The sequence below is a fragment of the Dioscorea cayenensis genome, chromosome 5, assembly GCF_009730915.1.
Source record: "Dioscorea cayenensis subsp. rotundata cultivar TDr96_F1 chromosome 5, TDr96_F1_v2_PseudoChromosome.rev07_lg8_w22 25.fasta, whole genome shotgun sequence".
Classification (NCBI taxonomy): domain Eukaryota; kingdom Viridiplantae; phylum Streptophyta; class Magnoliopsida; order Dioscoreales; family Dioscoreaceae; genus Dioscorea; species Dioscorea cayenensis.
The window spans coordinates 11383436-11409898 of record NC_052475.1 but is presented as its reverse complement, the minus strand read 5'-3'; the positions used below and the strand labels follow the sequence as shown (position 1 = coordinate 11409898).

The 26463-nt window shown below is 36.9% G+C and overlaps 1 protein-coding gene and 1 non-coding gene across 2 annotated transcripts; one reads left to right on the top strand and one right to left on the bottom strand.

Annotated features, from left to right (window-relative positions):
- The first annotated feature begins 4824 nt into the window (after positions 1 to 4824).
- LOC120262615 lies at positions 4825 to 4931 on the top strand. Its single transcript, XR_005536879.1, has one exon. It is a non-coding gene; the product is annotated as a small nucleolar RNA R71 (small nucleolar RNA).
- Positions 4932 to 10046: 5115 nt separating this feature from the next.
- On the bottom strand, positions 10047 to 26160 carry LOC120259840 (ribonuclease H2 subunit B). The gene is made up of 10 exons (XM_039267288.1): positions 25963 to 26160; positions 24834 to 24902; positions 23488 to 23589; positions 22005 to 22081; positions 19745 to 19868; positions 17672 to 17736; positions 17136 to 17202; positions 10773 to 10845; positions 10581 to 10677; positions 10047 to 10511 (listed from the first exon to the last, which is right to left on the bottom strand). The coding sequence occupies exons 1-10, from the start codon at positions 26012 to 26014 to the stop codon at positions 10386 to 10388; spliced, it is 852 nt and encodes a 283-aa protein (XP_039123222.1). The 5' UTR covers positions 26015 to 26160; the 3' UTR covers positions 10047 to 10385.
- Between the last annotated feature and the right edge of the window lie 303 nt (positions 26161 to 26463).

Below are 26463 nucleotides of genomic sequence, written 5' to 3'. Positions count from 1 at the left end.
GGATAATATGTCGGTAACTAAGAGTACTCCTCAGTGTCTGTAAATGCCTCCTCGTACAAACCAAGCCGAACTAAAAACTGAGTGATACTCAGACTATAGTGATGTCCAAGTGCTATGAACTGAACTACGTCGAGGTCGTCGAATCTCGTATAGGATCTGTCAAACTCGAATGTCGACAGAACCTCCAGTGTAAGCTCCCGGATGGCTGCCTCTCTAATCGACAATAATTGCCTCCAACCACCCACTGAAATGAGATCCTCAACCTCATCAGCGAACTCATCCCCCTGCTGCAAATCTCTCAATATATGCGTGTCCAAGTACCAAGTCTGTCCGAACCGAAGTCTCGACAGACACTCGAAACGAGCCTGATGCTCGGGGATAGTTAATCTCATGCTCTCGGACTCAGGAGACGAATCTCGCGGAGGCTTACCAGCTTGCTTCTTTGACCTGGGTGCCATAGTCTGCAAAAATTGAAAGAGAATTAATCAAACTAGTTAATTAAACATAGCTGCAGAAATCCACACGATCGTGCGGAATTTCCGCACACCCGTGTGGATCCACAGGCCGTGAACAAACGCACGGCCACGCATCAAACTCCACAAATTCACCATTACAACGCTTTTATTTCGTTCTAAATATAAATAATCATTCTAATTGAAGAAACGAAGTATTATTGATTACTTTTATCGATGAAAATCATGAATTTGCTAAGGAAATCAAAGATAGGGCTTACCGTCGAGTTGAGATGAGAAAGCTTTGAAAACGGCCGAAAACCAAGCAAAATCCTTCCGAATTGGCGATATGAGGTCGGGAAACAATATAGAAGTGCCCTCAGACAACTAGAGGATAGTAGGGTGAAGAGAAACGATAATCCTTTTAAAAGGACTCGCACGTCTTGGAGTTCTGTACATCCGCACGGGCGTGTGGAAATTACACACGCCCGTATACCTCCACAGGAAAGCTTCGCAGGGGCAGGTGCACGCCCCTGTGTGCTCTCGGGAAAATACACACTGCCTCTGAATGCAAATACACGGGCGTGTGAAAAATAACCACGCCTGTGTGCCCGACCCACAGGGGCAGTCGCACGCCCCTCTGGATGCTCTGGACATCCGAGAAAAATTGCTAAGTGTTCTGCACGCCCGTGTGGAAATTCCGCATGGGCGTGGGCATTCACAAGCCCAACTCACAGGGGCAAGCGCACGCCCCTGTGACTTCTCGGGATGAAGAGAGCTCCTCTGTAGAGATTCGCACGGGCGTGCGGAAATTACCCACGCCCGTGCAGTTTTCACAAAGTCACCCACAGGGGCGAGTCCACGCTCCTGTGTGCTTTCGGGAAAGTCTGCCAATCTCTGCAGGACTTCACACGCCCGTGTGGAAATTCCGCACGACCGTGCGATGATTGCATGGTCGTTCACAGGGGTGAGTCCACGCCCCTGTGCCTTCTTTGGATGAGCTCGCAATACAAAACCACGGGCGTGTGTTAATTCCACACGCTCATGTGTTATCTCTGGATGCCTTAGAAAATTCTGCATGCTCTGCAGAAAATTTCTAAACATGTTTACACACCTCGAGCCCCGCCCTAATATGCAATTTATACCAGTGAAAAACATGAGAAATAGCTCAAACGACCAAAACTTCGCCAAACTCACATGAAAACACACGATGAACTTGAAAACCCACGATAAAATCACAGCAGAAATATAAAACATCAAGACACCAACACTCAACAATTTATTCAAGCAACACTAAACTACCAAATTAAGAAAACAGTAAACACTTGGGTTGCCTCCCAAGAAGCGCTTGTTTAACGTCACTTAGCTTGACGTACCTTGTCTTACCTCACGGGGCCTTATAAATGAAAGTTTCCCTCTTACCCATGGCTTGGAAACATGATGAGCAAAATCTCTTAAGGATAGAGAGTGAATTGTCGGGCTTGGAACTGCCTAGCAATGATTCACCCAGTTTGTTCAGTTCACGCACGTCTCAAACAGCCTTGGAGCATTTCCGGTGGCGTCTCCTAACCCTCTTCAATTTCCGGAGCACCTTCTTCAAGATCCCCGGAATAGATGGTACTTCTTCCGTCGAACCAAGCATCATGATTTCTTCATTGTCCTCCTCTTGGTCGAACAAGTCTTTGTATGGATCCGGATTGAACATTTTCTGTATGTATTAATCAACAATCTCATCAGTAGCGTCTAGAAAATACAAAGTATCATCGAAATCAAGAGAATGCCGCATGGCTTCAACAAGGCGGTATGTGAGCTTGTCATCTCCAACTCTCAAAGTTAGCTTTCCGCCGTCCATGTCAATCAATGCTTTTGAAGTCCGCAAAAATGACCTCCCAAGTATCAAGGGTAATCCGCATCCTCATTGACACCTAGCAAAGGATTCCAAGAGGTGTATCCGATTCCTAAAGATTGATCCAACCCTAATTCCTGGTGAAGGATCCTAACCCCCCTACAAGGTCCCCGCGACGAAATCTCTCAATCTCACGCCTCACACCAAATATGGTTGCATAGAGTTAGGGAACGGAGATAGAATACACCAATCGGAGGGGAAAGGGGATGCTCACTATCTCATGACTCGCCCTCTCAACCCTCTTCAATCTTGAGATTCTAACCCTAATGGAGACCTCTCCCTCACCAAGGTAACAAATCAAGCAAACCAAATAACCAAAAGATCAATAAGGCAAGCAAGCATTAGACAATCAAGGTTAAAACTTAATCAAACTTGGATTAAATAGAAACACTAAGCAAAACCACAAAAGATGAGAATCCTAGGGTTCACAAGCCCAAATACCCTCTAGGTTTTAGCTCTCCATGGAGTAACATACAAAACACACCATCAATGAATGAAAGTACATTAAAACCATAGAAATAAACCCCCTTATATATGAACTGATGGCCTTGATGGAGAGCTTCGACGTCTTGAAGGACCCACTCCAAAGCTAGGTTCACCGGTGGCTTTCTTGATGCTATGACGGAGGAGGAATCGATCAAAGTTGGTGACGAAGCACCTCCAAAGCTGCAAAGACCTCCTCTCCAAACTCTAGCCGTCTCACCACTCAAGAGCAGCATAAAAGACGAGAAAGAATAGGGCAAAACGGCTATTTATAGGCCTTAGACCGCGTCTGTCACATGCCCCCACGCGCCCATGTGGATTTTCCATGCGCCCGCGTGGGTTGCATCAATTTCCACGTGGGCGCGTGAACAGTACTACAGTCCGGGCACATCAAATTACCACGCGGGCGCATCAAATTACTACATCGCTTTGCTACAGTACTTTTCACAAAACGTGGTCCAAACACTCTTCTCTTGAGGCCACATGTCCAGGCACACGTTCATGTGGTAGGCTATAAAACTTCTCTTCATCGACGTATCTTTGAGAGGTCTTGCAATCTTCACAAAGAGAAGGAACATGAAGATGTGGCTGCCTTTGTGCCCTTCCAACTAGTGAATTGACTTGAATCTTCTTGGAAGTTACCACACATCTCCACGTTTATGAACTCCTCTCATGTCTTGGTCCTTGAATTGAACAAGAACTCCCAACATTGTGTCTTTATAGCCTATCTTTGCTTCCTTTTTACTCTTCAAGGCATTCACAACCTATATGTATAAAAGAACACCAAATACACAATATGAGACATAAACCATGGTAAAAATGATGCTCAATGCATGTAAAACATATATAAAAATATGTCTACTCAAGCACTTATCAAAAACTGGCAAGCAAGATGCATATAAAATCACTGAAGCACTCTCCTCTAACTTCCTTTTGTTGGTCAACAAGTCTTTTAAGAATTTTGCATACTTAGGCATTTGGGCCAATGCCTCAACAAAAGGAATATTAATGTGGACTTGTTTGGACAAGCTCAGAAACTTCTTCTACTGTTCATCGCCCTTGGTCATTCTTCAATTTAGAGGGATAAGGGATTCTTGGCTTCAAAGGTGGGGTGCCACCTCCTTCTCTTTGCTTGTTCCCTCTTCAACCTCTATAACCTCGGGTGCGTGTTCATTTGGCTTCTCACTCGGAAGCCTACCGTCGACCTCACGACCACTTCTCAAAGTGATCGCCTTCACATGCTCTCTAGAGTTGATCTCGGTATTGCTCGGCAAACTTCCATGTGGCCTTTCTGATAAGGACTTCGCAATCTGCCCCACTTGATTTTCAAGACTATTTAAGGAGGCAGTATGGTTGCGAAGTGTAGCCTCAACTGATTCAAACCTTGTAGTTGACGATTGCACAAACCTAGTCAAGGCCTTCTCCAAATCGGTCATTCGGGTCTCCAAACCTGAAACTCTGTTTTCCACATTTGGGCCTTGTTTTTGGAAACCCGGTGGCCCCATGGCCTTTTGTGGACCTTGGTTGCTCCACGAGAAATTGGGATGACCCTTCCAACCCGGATTGTAGGTATTGCTGTATGGATTTCCTTGATTCCTTATACCATTACCTACAAAATCGACGTTCTCAACCGAAGATGCATCACCAATAGATATCGGGCAATCGGAGGGAGCATGTCCTCCATCACACCTGGTGTAAGTAATCACGGCCGCTACTCTGTTCGAAGTTAGAAGATCTAACTTCTTACTCAATGATTCCACTTGAGCTGCCAACGAAGTCACTGCATCTATCTCATGGAGACCGGCCACCTTTTTCTTCTCCCTGGCATTCCATTGGTAGTTGTTTAAACCCATTTCTTCAATTAATTGACGAGCCTCATCGGGGGTCTTGCTACCTAAGGTACCTCATGCTGCAGCATCCAAGAGTTGCTTTGTTCTCAGATTTAGACCGTTGTAAAAGGTCTGAATAATCGTCCACTCTGGGAATCCGTGTTGCGGGCACTTACTCAGTAGCTCCTTGAACCTTTCCCACGTCTGAAATAGAGACTTCAATTCCAATTGTATAAAGGATGAGATCTCTTTCCTAAGCTTTGCAGATTTTTCGGGAGGGAAATAAAGGCCAAGAAAAGCTTCTACCATCTCCTCCCATGTGGTAATTGATGCTTTAGGTAATGAGTGTAGCCACTGCTTCGCTCTCCCTTTCAAGGAAAATGGGAAGGCCCTCAACTTGATGGCATTAACCGTTACCCCATTTATCTTCAACATATCACATAACTCAAGAAAGTTCTCTATATTACTGTTCGGATCCTCATCGGCCAAACCATTAAACTGTGTGGATTGCTGCAACATGTGAATGAATGTCGGCTTCAGCTCGAAGTTCTGAGCTGTAATCGGGGGGACGCACAATGCTCGATTGTGTCCGCAATACTGAAAGTCTAGCATAATCGGATAATATCCGCTGCTGTTCATTCTGTTCTGCTATGTTTTCAGATTCTTATACTTCCAAATCAGCTAGATTAGACTGTTCTTGCACAGGTTCTTTCCCTTTTCTTCTCAGTGTATGTTCGAGCTCAGGATCTCCTTCAATCAGTATGGAGGGGTTCCCTCGGGTCATAACCTGGAGCTGCACCCAAAAAGAAAGAAAAAGAAATCAGAACGATGATAGAATAAGAAAATATGAAATATAATGAATAAATGAATAGCTAAGAAAAACAAAGTGCAAAGTATCTCTAAACGCCTACTCCTAGGCAATGCACTTGACACGCTCAGTATATGCATGTAAACCCGCAAGTGCACGCGTGTCGAGTAATAATCCCGAGATGAGTGGGTATCGTATCCACGAGAGTAGGGAATAAAGACATTTGAGTTGTTTCTTAACTAATGTGGAAGATGAATAGTGATATGTGTGACAAGATTCAATTCTCAAAAGTAAAACAACAAGAAAGAGAGCACAAGTAAAGGAGAAGGTAAGGCAATCGATAAAGATGGGGTACCCGGATATTGTTCCACCTAGGACAATCTTTTCAAGTGCAAGAAACCTTTATTATGCTTCCTAATTAATGCATTAGTGAGTCGTGGAAATCCTTGATTGTATAGTCCCAAATTTAAGGTCAACCATGCCTAACTCTATACATGTCCTGGAGGAAAAATCGAATAATCTCAACACATCGCACTCGTATAGAATTGCAATGAGCTCTAGGGATTCCAAATGATAAACCCTATTCCTATGTATAGACCTAACCCTTTGGTTTAGGTGAAAGATCCCTAGCCACAATTAAGCCCTAGATGCTAAAATCACTTCAACGCTTCACTCCGTTGCACTCGCAACTAAGCCCCAGCGGAAGGTCATCAATTAGCCCATTCACTCTACTATGGCCGCAAAGAACTCTTGGAACGTGGAGGTAGGACAGATCACACCGGAGGGGAAAGGGGACGCTTCGCTACCTCTCGACTCACCCTCTCAACCCTCTTCAATCTAGCTTTGTCTAACTCTCATAGTGTGTCACTCACTCACAAGAGTTACCAGGAAGAACTCTCAACCCTAGTGTCACTCTAGGGAAGTATTCATACAGTCAAACATACAAGATTGGAACTCACAATAAACATCAATTAATTGAAAGCATAATAAAGAGATTCAATGAAACGAATACATCCTAGGGTTCACAAATACCCAAGTACTCACTAGGGGTTTAGTTCTCCATGAAGCTAGATACAATCAATGAAATCAAATGTAAAAACAAGGCATCCATAGAAAACCCCCTCGTTAGTCATGGCGATGGTCTTGTGGAGAGTCCTCTACTCGTCGCAAAGGTCCCTTTGTCCGGCCTAGAATACACCTCGCCGGATCGGTGCCGAAGAAAGCTCTCCCAATAACCTTCTTCCAAACGACGCGCGATGTCAGAGCCTTAGAACCTCTCCAAAGCACTAGCCAATACTTCTCAAAATCCTAGCTGCAACCCTTTCTCAAGTTGGGGAAAAGATGGAGCAAAAAATGCTGAAATCAGGGCTGGAATCGGGTTTTAAAGGGCTGGAATTAGGATTTCACATGCCCATGCGAGCGCCCGTGTGGATTTTTCACACGGGTGTTTGGAATTTCCACACGCTCGTGTGGATTCTCTGTTTTCCTGTTTTCTCGGCCGGCTGTGAACAGTGTTGGTACAGTATTCTTACTACAGTTTTTGCTACAATACCCCCCGAAATACTCCTGAATCCATGCTTTCATTGAGATAACGCAAACAGACACACGTTTACATTGTGGATCGCTTTGCTTTTTCAATAACGGACTTGTTAGTAGAGATCTTATTCTATATGCACAAATCGGAATGCTTGAATGTGACTGCCTTTGTGCCCCTCCAAATAGTTGTGCTAACTCGAATACGAGGAGGTTGGCACACATTCCCACATCTCGAACCCGACCTATGTCTTCGCGTTTGACCTTTAACAAGATTTTCTCCAAATTGGTGCATTACGATCCACATTAGCTTTTTTCTCTCATATTCGGCCTCACAACCCTACCTACATGAAAGTAACATAAATACACCCATATTAGCGTTAAAACCCGAGAAAAGTAATGCTCAACACAATGAAAGAACGCTTCGCATTCTTATCGCACAAGCACTTATCAGTTTGCATTGTAATGTTGACTAAATTCATTTGTAAGTTAGCTACTAATTTTCATTTTTTACTTTTCAATGCCAGGGTAACATGGATAGTGCAGAGTCAAGTGACCATCAACACAGGCAACAAGATGGTGATTTATGTGCTGACATATCAATACAACTGAATCCACTGGTATTGTGGTCACATTTAATGTAAATCAACATAATTGCTTCCATACATTACACAATAAAATTTTTTTTTCTTGCCCTACTTAAAATAGGATCCTGAAGACCGTCAGCAACCTTCTGATGATGGTGATGGGCCAAATAATAGCATGCAAGATAAAACTAGATAAGAGGTAATTTATGCCATGATATAATATAATATATTACATATATTTTATGAAATAAAGACAACTTGGTCTATTGAAATTAAGATCTGCTCTATTCCATGTGTTCAAGGTGCATTGTGCAAGGCAAGGCAGCGAGATAGAGGAAGGCACAACACATCAAGTGTTCACCCAAGAGTCTGTATCACAAGTAAGTATCTCTTCTCTTAATGCTGTAGATTTCACTTTCGCTTACATCCCTTACACCCCAGAGCAACCTATACTTCTTTCACACATGGCAGGTAATTTCCACGCTTGAAGAAACTATCCTTGCTACTGTTGACACTAATACTGACAGAGGGAATTTGATAAGGAGGAGAAAGCTAGGCATCAAGAAAGGGACTGATAATACCATCTCATAACAAGCAGATAAAAGCACATCTGCCCATGAAAGACAGTACACAAAGAAACCTGGAGGAAAAGGTAAAAAGGCTGATGAGAAAGCAAAAGAGGGAGATAATGGCAAAAAAAAAGAAGGGTGTGGCTTCCCCCAGGAAAGGGGTTCCTGTAGGTGGTGGTGTCGCACAAGGAAGACCAACTTGACAACCTCGTTTATGGATTTGGGGGATTGTTACCCTTTTTTGTAATTTTGGATGTGCTTGCTGTGGTTTAATGGACTTGCTACTGATGACGATATCCATTTTGAGTATAGTATTTAACACTATATATGTATATAAATAGTTACTGATGTAAATGTGATGATGTTAGACTTTTATTTAACTATTCTATGCTTGAATGAAGTTATTTGAATGGTAGACTTGATGATGTTAGATTTGAATGTTTTTTGAATGTATTAGGACAGCTGATGGATGAAGTTTGCTTAATTCTTCTTCGATCATAAAATGTTTAAAACTGTGAAATTTATACACAGATCAACATAGGTTGCAAAATGTTACATAAGGAAACTTTCCAATTCCATACAGGATTAAAATTTTTATAGGTCACATAATCAGTTTTAATTATTACATTCCCGGTCACTAAGATTTCATTTAGTATCAAAACAGTTACTTAACGCTGACGTGGACGGGATGACGTCGACAAGTCTACTGATGTGGACAGGCCGGCTGACGTGGAGGCTCCAACTCAGATTGACGATGTGATTGGGCATGCTGACTGTGTTTTTTTAGGCATCCACGTCAGCATCATGGATATGGTCACTCGCTGGTAACCTCCTGGTGAAACAAAATTGAAATTTAGTAACCTTTATGATACAAATTAAAACTTGGTAACCGGAAAGAAATAAGTTCAAAATTTAGTGACCCATCAAAAAATTAATCCTTGTTTACTCCAAGATTTCATCAACTAAGTGCACTCGCAATCTACTTTGGCTTCTTTTTTCTATATTTGTCTCCATAAACTTACATACACAAAAGAACACAAATACACATGTATTAGCAATAAAATCTGAGAAAAGTAATGCTAATCGTAAGAAAAAAAATACTCCGTATTACTAATACACAAGCACTTATCAGCCTCTCAGCATATTCTTTAATCAACTCTGACTACTTCATTTTCAGCGCCACAGATTCTCTCAATAAGTTCAACACTTGAATTCCGTTGACTCTTTCATTTCCTTCATATCCATTCTTGAGGAAATTCTAGATTTCAAATGCTAATTTCATATACACGATGATCTTGGTGAAAATTGTTGGTGAGACAGCAGCAAGCAAAGAAGCCTTTGCCTTTGACTTCCTTGCTTTCCTCTCCTTCCGATTTATGAGTTGTGCCAAGGTTGGATTATCTGCTAACGGTAGAACTTCGTAGTCTTGTTCAACAGCTTCCGAGAGATCACTTGCCTCTAGATGTGCCTCCATTCCAGCTGCCCAGATATGTTAATTATCACCATTAAAGACAGGTGGTGCTAATGCTGAGAATGACATTTCAAGATCCATTTGTTGAACGGATTGAAGCAAAATGTTTATGTTTTTTGGTGGGATTCACTCTTTTCACACACAAGCACTTTTAAGAAGAGGGCTCTAATACCAATTTGTTGGTTTTAAGGCTGAACTTTCTGGTTGGAATTAGGAACAAGAAGATTAAGAACAAAAGAATGGAGAAGGTTAATCTTTTATTGAATCATAATCTGCTTAAATACATAACATTGCAACTGTGAAACATCAAATGGAAGTAAGATAGCATCCTAAACTTTAGCACCAACTCCACTAAGCTTAACAGCTACTCGATAACAGAAAGTAAAACAGACTCCTAAAAACTTGGTCAAAGAAAATATGATGTTGCACCAAAAACATTAAATGTAAGTTTGTTATGCAGTAACACATAATCCATCTGAAATCAGTAATTCTACAACTGCTGATGCACATATTTAACATAATACCAAGAGCTTACAAATTCAATTGGCTGGCATTCCCACAATCATCTGAAGCTAACACATAAAATATTGAATTCCTCTAAAATTGTCCTTTCTTAGTGGAAAACTGCATTACTCGATTGAGATGTTAAAAACAATGCCTGAGCCGTGCAGAATGCCTAGTACGTCAGGCGACATTAAGGATAAGCAATTCATTGTACCGGAATGGCTCCATCACCAACTCACAGGCTCACTTCGATTCCCTTCTAGAGGCCCTATGAAACATGTCCTTGATGTTTTGTGAATCAGTTTCACTTTTGAGCTTCTTTGATTTTTTCCCACTACTAGATGTATTCTTTCCATTCTGGTCTTTCATCTGAAAATTGAAGTCAACCACGCTAAAGTACAACCGAGGCGAAAACGAATGGCAAATTTAATAGCATACCTGTGTAGGATGGAAAGTATTTGGGTTGTTACTCCCTGAAGAAATGAGATGAAATTCAGTTTTGGGTTCTTTTGAAGATACTTCGTCGAAATTTAACCTATAAAATTAGTAAACCAACAAACATGAGTATTTTGAAAGTTTTCATTGTTGGGCCAATCTTTTCCTAATGTGGCATATACTTAATATTCTTACTTTAGATGACCGCACAACAACTGGAACAAAGGCTCCTCCAGATATTCCCCCAATAGAAAGACAGCATCCCTTACTGTGGTACCATTTGAGATAATGAATAATTAGAGCATTGATAAATATAACAAAAACAAAAACAAAAAGAAGAACATAGAACTTGGTGAAGGAATACACTAATTTTAAAATAAAATGTATCATTTTACAATTGAAAATTATATGTGGAAGAGTACTTATTTTCATTGTATTCAATAAATATGACAAGAAATTTTACTTAAGAGTAAAGGCCCGGTAGAATAAAAAGGCTGATAAGTGCCTTCATTCACAACCAAAAATCGCAGATTAAACTAGACATCTCCAAAGCCTATGGTAGATTGACATGGGTGTTGGATGAAAACCATACATATTATCCTACCATACATATTATTCTAGTCCAATTCAACCCAAAAGCTTAGGCTTATATATTCAGATATATACAGATCTCTTATGTCCTATAATTAAGCTTATCTGTATCTCCTAAATCAGATATTCTTTCTCAATCAGGTAATGTTGGACAAGTTAATCCCCCGGAGTGGCTTGAGACAGAAAGACTCTATCTCACCCTACTACCTTTTGTTGCATGGGCAAGTCCTTGAATAATATGCAGAACTACAATTCTTGGGTGTGATTTTAACCAATTTGGTTGGGAAGTCACACATGTTTCTTATGCTGATGTTTACTTGTTGTTTAGCATGGCTAATACAAGGAATATCACGCATGTAAGACAATCTCTGTAGGAATTCTGGTGCATCACTGTTGACAGATTAATGAGCAGAAGAGCCCAATCATCTTATAAAGCAGCACTTAGTTACTACAAAAAACAAGAGTATCATAATGTAACTTCTGTTTGAGCTGTGTAGCTCATCATTCAAGCACATTTGCTACTCCATCTGAAGAATTCAGGTAAACCCAACAATCTTCACAGGAATCATTGACAAAACTACATGGCAAAAAAAGAGCCAGACTGCAAAATCCCACTCTTGGGCAAATAAGATTGCTCTCTGCCAATCAGTTCTCTCTGCAACACTAATCTAATATGCTGGTTTTCAATCATAAATCTAATATTGTCAAAAGAAAGTTAGAACACATCATGAGAAAATTATTATAGAGGAAAAGCTAAGCCTGGGCCCCACACCTTGCAACTTAACCAAAGATGTCCACCCCTAAGGATTATGGGTCTGGCGGCATTATGGATCTTGAAAATATGCACAATGCCATTATGATGAAACAACTCAGTATCACAGTGAAGCATGCCCCATTGTCAAAAATTTTATTTGGAAGGTTGCCCAGAATTGCTTTCCTACACTCCAGTTCCTCCAAAGTGAGGAAGGTACTGCAGAAAACTACCTGCAACTAATTCAATTACTGCCAGGAAGAAATTGTGCACATTTTTCTAATGCCTTGCTAAACAAGTTTACACAACAGGAAAGCAGTAAGGACAGCATGTGGAGCCAGTAAGCTAATCCACAACAGAAAAACAAAAGATGGAAAACTAAATCTTAATGCCAGAAGAAAAAAACCAATCCCCATCATCCAATGAGAAGCTCCAAGCCCTGATGAAAGAGTGAAATGTTTCTACAACAGAATGTGGAGCCAGTAAGCTTATCCACAACAGTTAACAGCTTGCCATATGACCTCTGTACAGACACCAGGAAACTTTACACAACTAACTTGATAGGTGATTGAAAACGCTTGGTACTCCACCTAGGAGCTGCAACCACTATACAATCACTTCCCAGGTTTTAGGGTTGGCCAGGACATGGATTGTTATCTGAAATAAAACATTTAAAATGGAGGGGATATACCCTAAGGCAATCATTAACTATCCTGTTCATCTGGTGCAGGTATCACAGTTAAAGGAAATGCCTTTCTTGTAACAATTGCCACTGGGCAGTGAATACTTGGAGCCCTGGTAGCAATTGTTGCCATTGACTTTAGTAACTGACAATAATTTAATGGTGCTGCAATCATTTTTTCCACCAACATATTCATTTTGGGCTTCCCTCTGAGAACTAACCCAAATCTTTCAACACAAACCATCATACTTCCTGCAGCCATTAACGTTCGTAGTCAGATTGGACTTACCAACCCAACATGTTCTCTTACTGCAGAAAAACACTTGATATCTTAAATATGGAAGACTGTGAATCTATGGAAATTAAAGAGGAGATAAACCATCTCAAATGTTTACCATATTTCAAAGAATTAAACACCATCTATGGCCAAATAACCAAACATAGGGTCAAAACTGGAGCAACCTACAGTTGGGATAAAGAACTTTCACTACATGTGTCAAAGAAAAAATGTTATATGCAATCCAATTTAAGCCTTAATTTGCACCCAACTTAGGGAAAGAAAAGGTTGATAAAATTCCAAGATATATCAACATAAATAAATAAAGGACAACACTATAACAAAGTGCCTAATGGCTCGGTTAGAAAATTATGGCAATTCTAGTATTTCCTCAAAAACTGCATTTGAAAATTAAGCGGGCAGCTCTTGTGCAAGGTTAAAAATTGCTCATTGGCAAGATAGTCATCACCAACACCAACAACAATCACAGATGACCATAATGCACCAATGATGATGTTGTATGCATGATAGAGGCTAAAAATGTCATACATTTAACCATAAACTGAACAGCTTCAAACATATATCAATTAAATGGCACATTACTATAAGAGGCTATTATTTTTTCTCGCGAAAAGTTATTTAACACCACACATCTTGAGAGACTGTTGGGTACTCAAAATACTTCAAAATTTAAGGTTTTCAAGGTAGCTTGTATAGTCTAGATGACATCCATCAGTTCAGACATACATTTTGACTTTTAAAACATATAAAGCCAAGAAAAGAAATAAGAAGGATCAGTTTTAATTGAGCTGTTAAATCTATATAGGTATACATATACATTGAAAGAAGATAAAAGAATCTTAACTTGAACCATTAGTTAACAATTACTCATAATTACTGGAAAATGGACCAAAATCTCAGCAAATACCACTTCATGAAAAACCATATGACAATGGTCAGATCTATCATAATATTAGCAAATAGTTATATGGAAGGTTGGTTTCACTGAACTACTAAGATAACAACAAATTAACATAAAAAGCTTGGCTCTAGAGCTGTCAAACAAGCCAGGACATATTATAATTTAATGACATTTTAAATTATATGAACTATGATATAATTTTATTTGCATTTAAAATTTTATTTTTAGTTTTGTTAGTTCATATAAATTTTTTATCACATTCTTATGTAGGGAGATTTTTTTCCTAGCAGCTGCTTATCTTCGAATCCTATTTACTGCAAATAATTGAATTTTTCTCTTGAGTCTCCAGCAGAACTTGGCTGGGCTTGTCTTGAGCTCAAATGAGCTCAAATTACAATGGCATGAGCTCAAACAGCTCAGACTAGAGCTCAACCTGGTTCAAAATTGGCTCAAAATGAACTTGCCATGAAAGTTCTTCTCTCCCAGAGAGATAAACTTCTAAATCTTAACCGCACCATCCAAACCCCCAACTAAAACATACCCTGAAAGTTCACCTCCTTTTCCTTCAAAGAAAATAATCATAAAGGAGATAGACTCTCTCCCACCCACACCCAACAAAATATAAAATCTTTAAAACAAATGAGTAAATAAAATATCAAGAACAAAAAATAATAAAGTGGGATCCAATTTCTCACTCCCACTTTAATAAGGAACACTAAAAAGGGCTGCCCTTTTTAATGATCCATCAGTTTGAATCACTGAAAAGGCTGAGTAGTGAGAATTGTCACTTCAACACTCTTTATAAGTGTGATAAACATTTTATTTATTTACATTTCAAAACCACACATCTCCAACATACCACTAGCTTCCGTCTTTCATTACTTGGGCAACTATCTCAAATTGGGAACTCTCTTTTTTCAATAAATCCTCAATTAGAAAGACTTTAAGCTCATGATAAACATAGTTCATCACCCTTTTTAAGGTTTCTCACTACCACATTACAACATTTTGCAATAATTGTGGATGAAATATCTTGACTAGGGGTTTTTTTACATCTCTGTTTTTTCTCATTAGAGGTTCGTAATATAGTAACTTTTCTTTTCTTATGCTCACATTCTTACGCTCAGCATTTTGTCCATATCTTCAATGATTATAAACATGCAGTTACTCAACTTATTGACTTTATAAATTGTTTTAGTTACATGAGCTTGTCTACCTTAAGCTTTCTATGAATTCAATATGGTCCTCATGGTAAGTGAATGGGGTTTTGATCTAGCTCTACTAATTTAGTAATGACAAATAATTCTTTTATCCTCATATATTAAATGTATTCATCGATATTTTGATGTTTTAATGATCCCGTTAACTTCTTCATTTTAGATATGAACTTCCTCATTATTCCACAAGCAGGACTGGAGGATCCATAGTTCTCACCAACAAGGGATGACATAGGTCTGGGTTTAATTTTTAGGGGATGCCCAGCTATAGGATCCTAGAGTTTTGAATAGGAATGTCAGAATTCTTACTTTAATTTCATTTTAGCAAATCTTGATCAATTCTATCGCATATTAAGGTTGGTTCTCCAGACATAGGAATCTAACTCTTCGAGTACAATTTGTGGAACATTCTAGGATACCCAGATATGAAATTTTATGAATTTGAGCAGGATAATTAATTCTCCTTGCCAAATTACACAACATTGGCATTGTTTCTCTAGACTAGAATACCCAGATATGAGATTCTAGGATTAAGTCTTTAGATCAATTGTATAGCATCTTGAGATTAGGATGCCCGGCTATGGGATCTCAAGGTTAGGATACCCAGATATGAGACTCAAACTCTAGTAATATTGTAGTAAGTTTTATGGGATTAATTAGGTTGCTTGGATATAGGAGTCTGGGTTTGAGCTCAAGAATTTCTCATTCAATCAATTTAATCTGGAGATGCCCGGATATAGCATTCATAGTTTGAATTAACGTCTTTAAAGAATTCAATTAACTCAATATGAATTCCATATGAGATTCTCTATGCGTTCAAATGAACTTTTGATGCCTATATACGAGATCGTTAGTTAAGTTGACATCTTTTCTAGAATCTAACCAACTCATAGTGAGTCCAATATTTGATGATCCAACCCTTAAAAAAAATAAAAATAAATCAAATCCAAATGCCTTCATAGCATAAGAAACCCATTCAAAAATCTTATTACATATTCTTTGTCTCTTTTTATTTCGTAAATTTTGAAAATTTTATTTCTTTCCAACAATCAATAATTCGATCTCTCAAATAACACCAAAATTAGCATTGTTTTAACTTTAGATGTCCTTAGCCCTAGTTGGGGATGGCATTCTACCCATCTCTTATTACTTGAACCAATAGTGCGTTAGCATCTAAGTTCGTCCCATCACCCACATAACTATGGCATAGATGCTCCTATTTATTCCTCACATGAGTTCGTCTAGATAACTTTGGTGAGTTAAATGTGCTTGGCCTGATTTTTGTGCTTCTGTTTGATTATTGCTAGTAGATATTATCAGTTTTATTTTATCAAAATTGAACATTGTTACATCTTCATAATACCGTCCATATAGCTTTGATTTATAACAATGATTTGTTGTTGGGTATAGTTGGGTATAGTTGGATATTGTGACTGCTTGTGAAATATTAGAAGACAGTTTAGTCTAGTACCCATTCATGCCCCTCTTGAGATACCCCTTCACACATATGAAGCAGATACAGCATCACTGGAGTATATTCAGACATGGGAGGTAGACAACAACCATTACTCATAGACAACATGACAATGAGGCTAGACCATCTGTAACAATAAATGAGATTAGCAAGGTTGGGCAGATTGAGCTTATGAGCCAGTTAACTTGAGGAGTGAGGTGTTGCAACTGGACATAGGCAACTCAGCAACAGAGTCCATGATCTTATTGATTTTGCTTATTCAAACCCTTATTTTGTACCTAGTATTATTCAAACCCTTAAAAAATATAAAGACCTGAAGCTACACAAACCAAAAATCGTGTTAAGAATCCATATAAGGTAAGCTAAAGAGAAGATGAAGAAGGATACCGTGATATCAATGTTTTTAGTACAGTACCATACAAGGCAATAATCTTTACAATATGCATAATCAAGTATTCCAGCATGTATTTAAATATAGGAAACACAATAATGGCCCTTTCGCAAAATCATCTAACTCACAACATTTGATAAATGCATATTTCCTGTACAAAAAATCAAGAAGGAAGAATTCAAGAAAACAGGGAATCTTATGTGGTTCCAGAAATATGCTAATGAAGATAAGATAAAGGAGCATGATTTCATACACTGATCTCCTTCTCGAACAGCATAATTTTTGTCCAATTTTGCTAGCACAGCTTCTAAATGATGAACCTGTAAAAGAAAGGACCATGAAAAAGAAATCAAATAGAGCTTCCTATTATCATGCATCTAAAATTCACTTGTCAAGAACATAACAAAATAAGTGATACTAGTAAGTTGAACAAGGATACTGAGTTAGGTTTGGAGGCATCTTGTTCCTCTGCATTCTTCCTTACCAGGCTAACCAAAATACAGCCAATGCCATAACAAGGCGTCATATCAATTGTCTAATTATGATATACACTTGGAAATACAGCTTACAATTGTAAACAAACCCCTGACTACCACTAAAATATCAAACTTTATGCAATATATTAAACTTTTGATGGATGCATCTTTCAGATGTCATCATGAATGGCATTTAATAATCAACAATTGAACTGTTCAATATGTCAGGTAAGTTCAGTAAAAAACTGGAAGGCAACTTTAGCAATTGTCTTGGTAGGGAAGCACTAGAAAATAGTAAGCAAAGCTGGAAAACCTTATGGCACAACCATGCTAGAACCTTTGAATTCTCCAGTCTATAGAATTTGGTTGATCCAATTTCTGCAATAAAGTTAAAGATAAAGGATCATTTAATAATGATAAAAATCCATAGTGAACCATATCATAAGAATATGCAATCATAATATTAGAGAAAAATATTAATGCAAAAAGATACATTCAAGAAAGCTAAATGAGAAGAGTCACTTTCACGGAAGTGGAGAAAGGGTTATGATCTATAAATAACTGAATCTATAAATAAAAGTCAGATTCTCAATGACATAGAAGCAAGATATAGTCATTGATTATGACTATGTAAAACAACTAGCTTGAAAAAGGGAGCTTAAGATGACTTCAGACATACATAAGATTATAAGCGCTGGATACCAAAATTACCTTTGAAAGCAGAAGTTATTCATTTGAAAACCACAAAATCTTGCACTGAATTTAGACGTATGAATAAGACATACTTAGTAATGTTATGCATGAACCAAACATCTCCATCTGAATTTACCAGCAATATGATCTCCATGACTAAATCCATTGGAACGGGAAAAATAAAACATGTAAACCATGAACTTAAATGGCGCTTAATGGAGGATGTAACTTGAAGGCTCAAAAGAAAGTACCTAACCTAGCTCTGCAAGGGAGATTTTTGCCGGAAAACATTTATAAAGGCACTTCAAAGTTAGTGACAAAAAGAAAGGAGCAAATACAAAAAGGCTTAATAGTTGGCATTCAACCTAGTTCCTTAGAAAGAGGGATTTCCTAGAAATGCATCACAAGAGGCTTCAAGATTAGCGTGGGATTTAACCTTGAAGATTCAAAACTAAGTGTTTGTCATACTTTAAAAAAGGCTTGAACATGAATTTCTCAAAATAATGCCTACGACCTAACATTTTATGGTAAGATATAGCTTTTAGTAAAGCTCTTTTAATAAAGAACATGACTGGAATGCCCGTGATGAACAAATTTACGCATTTGATTCAATCATATTGTTTGGAAGAAATTTGACATCAAAGTGGTTGAAGTGGTGGAAGTGGCTACCAGACAGTTTTAGTTATTTGCCTTGCTATTCCTCGATCTTGAAACTATATTATGCAACATCCATACCCCTACCAGACTTCTTTTACAAGATTTAATTATTAAAATAAATATATTCGATAACAATCTTAAAGTTTATTGATAGTAATAAATAAATAAATACCATTAGCTAGAAAAATAAATTTCTTAGTATTAAGTCAAAGTTTAGTTAAAATTTTTTTATTCAAGATAATTTCAAACCAATAACATCTGGAAAATGAGATGTCAATGATATAGTTTCCATATCTAACTAAGCCATCATAACTACCAATCATTGCAGCTATGAAGAGGTTGGGACACATTGCATATCTCAAATATGACAAATGTAATTTGATAATCTCATACAAAGACTTGTAAAATGTGGCATGGTTAATTATAAGAGCAATGGTAAATATGTCACGTAAATTGGATTTATTGATGGATTATTTTGAATTTTTGATTGGATAAAATGGTTATTGAAAGAGAGATTTGTTTGCACCAACATACTGTGTTTTCTATTTTCCTTTTCTTTCTCTCTTTTTTTTTTTCTTTTTTTTACCTTTTCTATTTAAGGTGCTATAGGAGGAAGTGTTCTACTATGATTATTGAAATAAAGATTTGTTTATTATCCTATTGAATACGTGTGCAAGTGTTTTAATGAAGATTGCTGGAGTACTACAGGAGCAAGTGATATTCCCTCTCTTAATGGACAGGATATCTATAATTTGAAAGCTAATTCTGGTTTTCATCACACAAAGAATGCTGCCTAATAGAGCAAAATAGCACAAAGAAATGCTACAAACACAGCCAAGAACATTAAGTTTTTTTGTAATTTAATATCAGACAAAATGGCATATAATTATGCTGCAATACATGATCTATTCATACAAAACGAGAAATACAAGCAAGAAGCACATTAAATTGATCATAAAGAGACAAAGAAATGCTAATGAAGGATTATTGTATAAAAGCTATGGAGCAGTAAAACCAAAAAAAATCAGACCATCACCTTTTATTTCACAAACAAGATGCATGCAGTTCTCTGCTGTAGGCATCAGGTGTTGATAACCAGGGTAGCCATCAACAAATAAAATTTCTTCCAACTGCCTAAACATCCCGGCATCATTACCTTTCTGCAATTAGAAAAGTTTTTGAAAACATTCTAATTATACAACTTGCAATTGATTAATTCTAATGTGCTACTACAATTAAAGTAAGCACCATAAAAATTTTAACTGATGAATAGAAAGAAAATATATTTATCCTGAAACCTTTATGGGTGACAAAGTTCAGGAAGCAAGCTAAATTACAGCATCTTCAAATTCAAGGTATAGATTTATATCATATTCTTCATTAGGATGTTGGCCTGTAACAAGTTAGACTAGGTAATTATCACTCAATTTAAGCTAAGAATCTAACTGATGGATATAAATACACTAAAGAAATTGAAGAAAATTTATAAATAAAAGAAGCCTGAACCTAAGCATAGTGTGTTCCTTCAAATTTTGATGACATCAATTTAGATTCTATAGTTTATTGTGATGTGAAGCTTCCTTTGAGAATTTTATGGAATCACGCTCATATAACCTCATCAATCTTAATGCGAAAGGAACTGAGGACACACAAATGATTTAATAAAAATAAGATACCATATAAAGTAACAGTAAAAAATCATGAAACATATTTAAGAAGATAAGATAACACCAAAGAACTAACACTATTTAACTTATGGACAAAGCACTTGAATTACATCATTTTTAATGTACACATTTTGAATCTCAATTCAATCATAGGCTATCACATGGCTCATAATTCACCTTCAATACACTAAAGGATTTACAAACTATTTTACAGCTCAAATCAAATATTAATCCAAAAGCACATTATTGTCACCTGGGTGACAAAAGAGGTAACAAGTCTGGTCAGCATATATTTAGTTGGTTTGAGACAAATGACCATAATGGCTTTAGAAGGCAATTTGAGGAAACTTCTTGCCAAATCAAGGTCTGGTCTCTAATTAAATTTAAATACATGTTAACCATGTGGTGATTACTATAATGATTCATTAGGTTGAATTATCGAAATACCATAGATTTAGAAGAGGACTGACTAACACTACATTCCTTTGAGGCTAGGGTAAAAATGTCAATACATCATCCCTGTTCCACAGGCTTGAGTTCAAAAGCACTCGAAATGAAGTGTTAACCAACAAACATCATGAATATTCCCATAAAACTTTTCTCTCCTAGATAAATTTGAAAATTAAACTCTTGACCAGACTGACTTCAACCAACCAAATACAAACTTCATGATCTCCCTTGGTATAGCCTAGTCCAATAAAACTTCCTTTATTTTTTAATATCTTAATACAAATACATGTGCAATTCTACTACTACTTGTAGCCCCTATGCATGCGTTAAACCATCTTACTGGAACCTGTATCAAAGTGCTATGTGTGGAATAAAAACTGGCACGTGTGACCTAACCTTAAATTAAACCGTAAAACATTAACTGATATACAGGTTTTAGAGAACCTAGCACCCTAGATGGCGAAGCCCTTGAGCACAGAATTTAATTCCAGCCTTTACATAATAGGCACAAATGCCCTGATAACACAAAGCAATACCAAATGGATTCAGAGAGCAGCTCGATTATAGTGACCATAACGCAAAAAACTGAGAGCCAACCTTATAGAACCAAGCACATAAGAATATGAATGGTCTAATTATCAGTAAAATTCTTTCTCCTGGATCAAAACAATAGGATTTCATGAGAACAAGCACAGTAAGTTTTTTTACTAGTCACCAGAGGTAAGACTATTTTTGCTCAAATAGAATATGAGATAAACTATTGGATAGGTGCCTGTTACATCTAATCAATATAGTGAGAGCCACCAAGTTATTTGGAATGGCATAGCTATTGCAATTGTTTGATCTTCAGAAATCATAGTTGTACTTCACATTAACACAAATGAAAGAAAAATATTGATTAAATCTCTTTAACACTAAACGAAACAACTTGGAGATTGCGCTCAACCATTAGGTGCCCTCTTTCTCTTCTCATGCTAGCCATATCATAGCTCAAAGAATGAAAGTTTTTCAAAGAATTTTTCAAGTTATTAGAAAGATGAAAAGACAATTTCATAAGAAATCAATAACTAAGGATATTTTGTGTAGACTGCTTACAGTAGACAAGGGTCATGAATTTAAAGGGTACAACATGAGTGAATTTAATAAAACTAAACAAAAAGATAAACATAAATGCAGTACCTTCATTCGAGCAACCTCAAAAACTGGCAAGAGAATGAATACGGTGTCAATTGGAGTGGCAATATACAAACTTCCATCTGCTTTACCACAATCATGAATTAGCATATCCAATTACAGCAAAAGAACAGAAGGCCATCATAAAATGTTGAGTTTTGCATTGACGATGTATCTCATATAGGCAATACTTCATAACTATTGTAAACAAAAAAAACAGTACTCACAAACAGCTAGTACATTTTATCACACTACAAAATGAGTTACTGCAATTGTGTTTATCATATGCAGAAAAGGTGATATTTCAAGGTTTAAAGAGTTTAGACTTGTTTTGAAGGATTGGTGGTATATGCATGCCAAAAAAAGGAAAAAAAAATTGCCATTAAACTATTGGTTTTAGTAATAGATTGTTACATTTATGGCCTTCAACTGCACTCACTTACTGCCATGTAATAAAAAACAGAAAAATATAAAATGGTGAGTTGACCTTAAATAACAAGCTCCCCATGAAAGTGGTTCTCCCAACAATATCTTTGGGACTTGTCACAAACTTTCCAGTCTGTCCTTATTTTACAACATCCAGATCTTAAGGTCTATTATACTAATACTAAATCATGCGATGTACAAAAATATAGTCCAGGAGTGAATTTGGGTGGCCAAAGGAGTATCAATGAGGAAAGCATGCAGTTATTGCATCAAACAGGTACTATAGCTTGATCACATGGTGGTCAAACCACCACAATTGGAAGTATCATCTCTCCCTAATAGTCGAGCATTATTACACCCCTCATTAAGAATTCTACAACAGCTGTGGGTGATGGCTAATTGGTCGCTTGATGATGTCATAGCTTGAATTAGTAACCGTTGAGATCATAATATAAGAACAAGAGATCATGTCAAGGCAAATCAAATTCCTAGATTATAAAGGATATAGATGCCTTAACATCATAAGTTCCTAAAGCAGATATGTCCAACTCTATAAAATCCTGAACTAGTACATCAGGAAGGTCACAACTGACAAGTATGATGATATAGCAAATAGTTGAAGGTACAAGTGCATGTAAGACCAACAATTTTCATATCTTAAGAGTTAAGAGAATTACACTTTATATCTTTCATATTAGATTAGCTTTTGTAAGATAGTTCCTAGTCAAACCATTAATGAACTATCACAAAAGATACAGATTAGAACTGGTCAAACAAGATAGTTTTCAGCCTCAACATGGTGAAGTTGGCATCCAAAACAATCAAGAAGTAGAAATCCTTATGAAAAAAAACTGAAAATAGGCTATTGGCATCTTCTAATAAACATAGGATCTGCATAAACATTTAGAAACAAACTTACAACTATTCATTCTCATAGAATGTCCATAGAAGGAATAACTAGGACAATAACAAAACATTAAACTAAAGTAGTCATATTGATTCAGAAAACAAAAGCATCACAAAATGAATCATAATAACATATAGAAGATATTTCTAAGACTACCTTTACAAACATAATCTCCTATGAACCAAGAGCCATAAGATTGCTTGAACCATTGAAATTCTTGAAGAGATCCATCAATTAACATATAACTTGTCCTTGAACCTGTTCAATTAGAGATACAATACAATCAGGAACCAAGTTTCCAAACACAGAACGGGCCCTTTCAATGACAGTTTTATCTCAATAAAATCAAATGTAAACAGATGGTTGCAATATGATGAATGAAAGAATCATGATAAAGTCTATATTAATTTCAGACAAAAGAAGAGACTATTATTTAATTTAAGCGCAAGATATTTGTCAGGATGATAGTTTAAAGCATAAAGAACATGCACTCATGAAATTAACAATTTTGATGGTGAAGTAACAACAAAAAACAAGACATACTCATGACATTATCCTTATATAGTTAGGCACTAATTCAATTATTTCACAACAACCTAGGATGATAAGGATAAGGGTGCCAAACATGAATGGTGAATTAAAGCTTTTACCTTCATACAGGCTTAAAAGCTTACCTTCTAGAGAAAGTCCTGTGTACATAGTTTAGATCCATTTTTCACCAAAATAGATTAACTCACACCATAGATTGAAAAAGTAATTGTCATAGCAAGTAGAGGACAGCTTTCAACCACTTAGAAATGGCAGGGTTACTCACAAAGGCACTAATTCAATTATTTCACAACAATCTATAGAAACTGATCTGTTCAATTTAAACCATGCATGCTATGCACATAACCATTGCCTCTTGCATCAATTAAAAACATAAAAGAATTCTAGTTGTCTTTATTATTGAGTATTGGGCCTTATATATCTCCTAAATAAAAAACTACTAATTCTCTATGCTAATAAAATGGTTCACCCATTCTACAACGATAAAAAAATCGAATACGTCAGAAATGAAGTCATCGAGACTTCGATTCTCCAACAATAAAAAAATCTATATTGCTTTTATTATTGAGTATTAGGCCTTATATATACTTGAAATCCTTTATTATTTCTTCCAAAACTACAAAATATCTTGCTTTTAACACAAGCAATCACCACTGCCCTCACAAACATTTCAAACTTCCAGAACTATATTACGATTTAAATAACTAGTTCTTGTCCATCAAGTTTCTCAAATTGATTCTATATTTTTCTGATTTGTACAATAAACATAACTTGTATATTTCCACAACTTGACATTGACTTCTTAATATTTTGTAGTTTAACTACAGTTCCATCCATGATGGCTTCCGTTGACAGCCAATATATAGATACAACATTTTAAAAAATGGTTAATAATTTTCAAACTTAAGTGACTAAGATGCCAAAAAATGAAAATTAAAAAAATGATTATAAACCTGATTTTGGATGTTGCAAAGACAATATACGTCCTTTCCCACCAACTCCTGTGGCATCTTTTCCTATAACTGAAGCAGAGGTCACATCAAGAAAGAACAAATTACAAATTAGCATACCAAATATAGCCGATTCACATAATAGTTTTAAACAAATGCAAATAAGACATGCAAGAAGGAATGTGCAGAATATCATGAAAATGTTAATATAACTGAATTTTTTATATCGTTGCTGCACTTAGTAATTTGTCTGGGTTAGTTTTGCTTCAGAAATTAAAAAGAGCTTTGTTCCAGATCACCTTGTGTGTCAAATCAAGGATCTCAAGAATTCTTTAATTCAAATAGAGGTAAAAATTCAAAACTTGAAGAATTCAAAACTTGTGAACAAACTAACAAAAGATCCAGTGAGAAACATCCTCTACAAGGGAGAGGCTAGGAGTTCAAGGAGCGCTCATGCTTGACAAGTAAAGCAGCTCCCCCGCATTTCTCAAATTAAAGTAGCTATGAACCCTAAGGCAACTGTACAAGGTGAAAGTTAAGCTAAGTAATATTCTTTCAAAAGGTTCACTTTCTGAGACATCATTCAACTTCAACAATTAAAAATACGCCACCTCATAAAAAGATATTAGAACATTATGTTGCAGAATAGAATACCACATTGGAGCACCGCAAATTCAGGGCCAAAGTTTATCTCCTTTATTTAATTTGTTGGTGTTGCAGAAGAAAAATATTTACACATAAATGTTGCAACCCCAAGTATAACATTATGACTTTTTCAAATACCATCCTTATTAAATAATCCCATGAAATCAGATTGGCACCATATTCATCACAAAATGGCAACAACAATAACAAAATTAACAACATTAACACATGAAAAGTATCATGAAATGTGCAATATCCCGCAGTGTTAGATGATAAACCACTCCCAATGCTTTCTTTTGGTTACAATCAGTAGCTCTTGCATCTCATTTGCACAAAAGAGGAACACAACCATACAAACCATCAAAATTTACAACAATGTTTCAAGGAGACAAGCATAAAAGCTAAAGCAGAACTAAGCAAGATTTTCATCTGTACTGTGATCTGAACAACCAAATGGCAAAAAAATGAAGCTGATAAATGGCCTTACCAGGAGCGATTAGTAGACGGGTCGCCTTCATCTCCTGGTGGAAAGACAACATGTTTGGGGATTTTTCCAACACGCTAAGAGAAGCGGGGGATTTTATAAAGAAATTGTCGGCAGCCTTGCGCACAGAATGGTGGAAGTGTGGAACTTCTCCATGCCAGACAGGCTCTCTAGACTTTGCTTGCGAGCGGGACAGACGAATGTCCGTTGTAGGGCTTATGATGGGCTGGGCTTGTTGTAAAGTTGGGTGTGCCCAAGGTCCGTGTTATGATTCATATTTGCTTTTCCAAACAATTTTATGCATTTCGAGTGAGAGAATCAATACCATTAGTACGGCACCTTTCATGTTTTTTTAAGCCTTTGTTTGGTATCTCAATAATGACGTTTCAGTCTCTCCCTCTTTAATAAAAAAAAAAAAAACTTAATTTCTATTTATCATCTAAACCTTTAAACTTTGAGTATATACGTAAACCTTGAATTATAAATCACAAGAGTTTAGGGCTT

Bases quoted from the DNA above. Each gene is read 5' to 3' on its own strand.
- LOC120259840 (XM_039267288.1), bottom strand. From the start codon at position 26,014: ATGTTGTCTTTCCACCAGGAGATGAAGGCGACCCGTCTACTAATCGCT. The intron at 24,903-25,962 runs GTAAGGCCATTT...CCTCTGCTTCAG, and splicing joins CCGTCTACTAATCGCTCCTG to TTATAGGAAAAGATGCCACA. The intron at 22,082-23,487 runs GTAGTCTTAGAA...GTGGTAAAGCAG, and splicing joins AGGAGATTATGTTTGTAAAG to ATGGAAGTTTGTATATTGCC.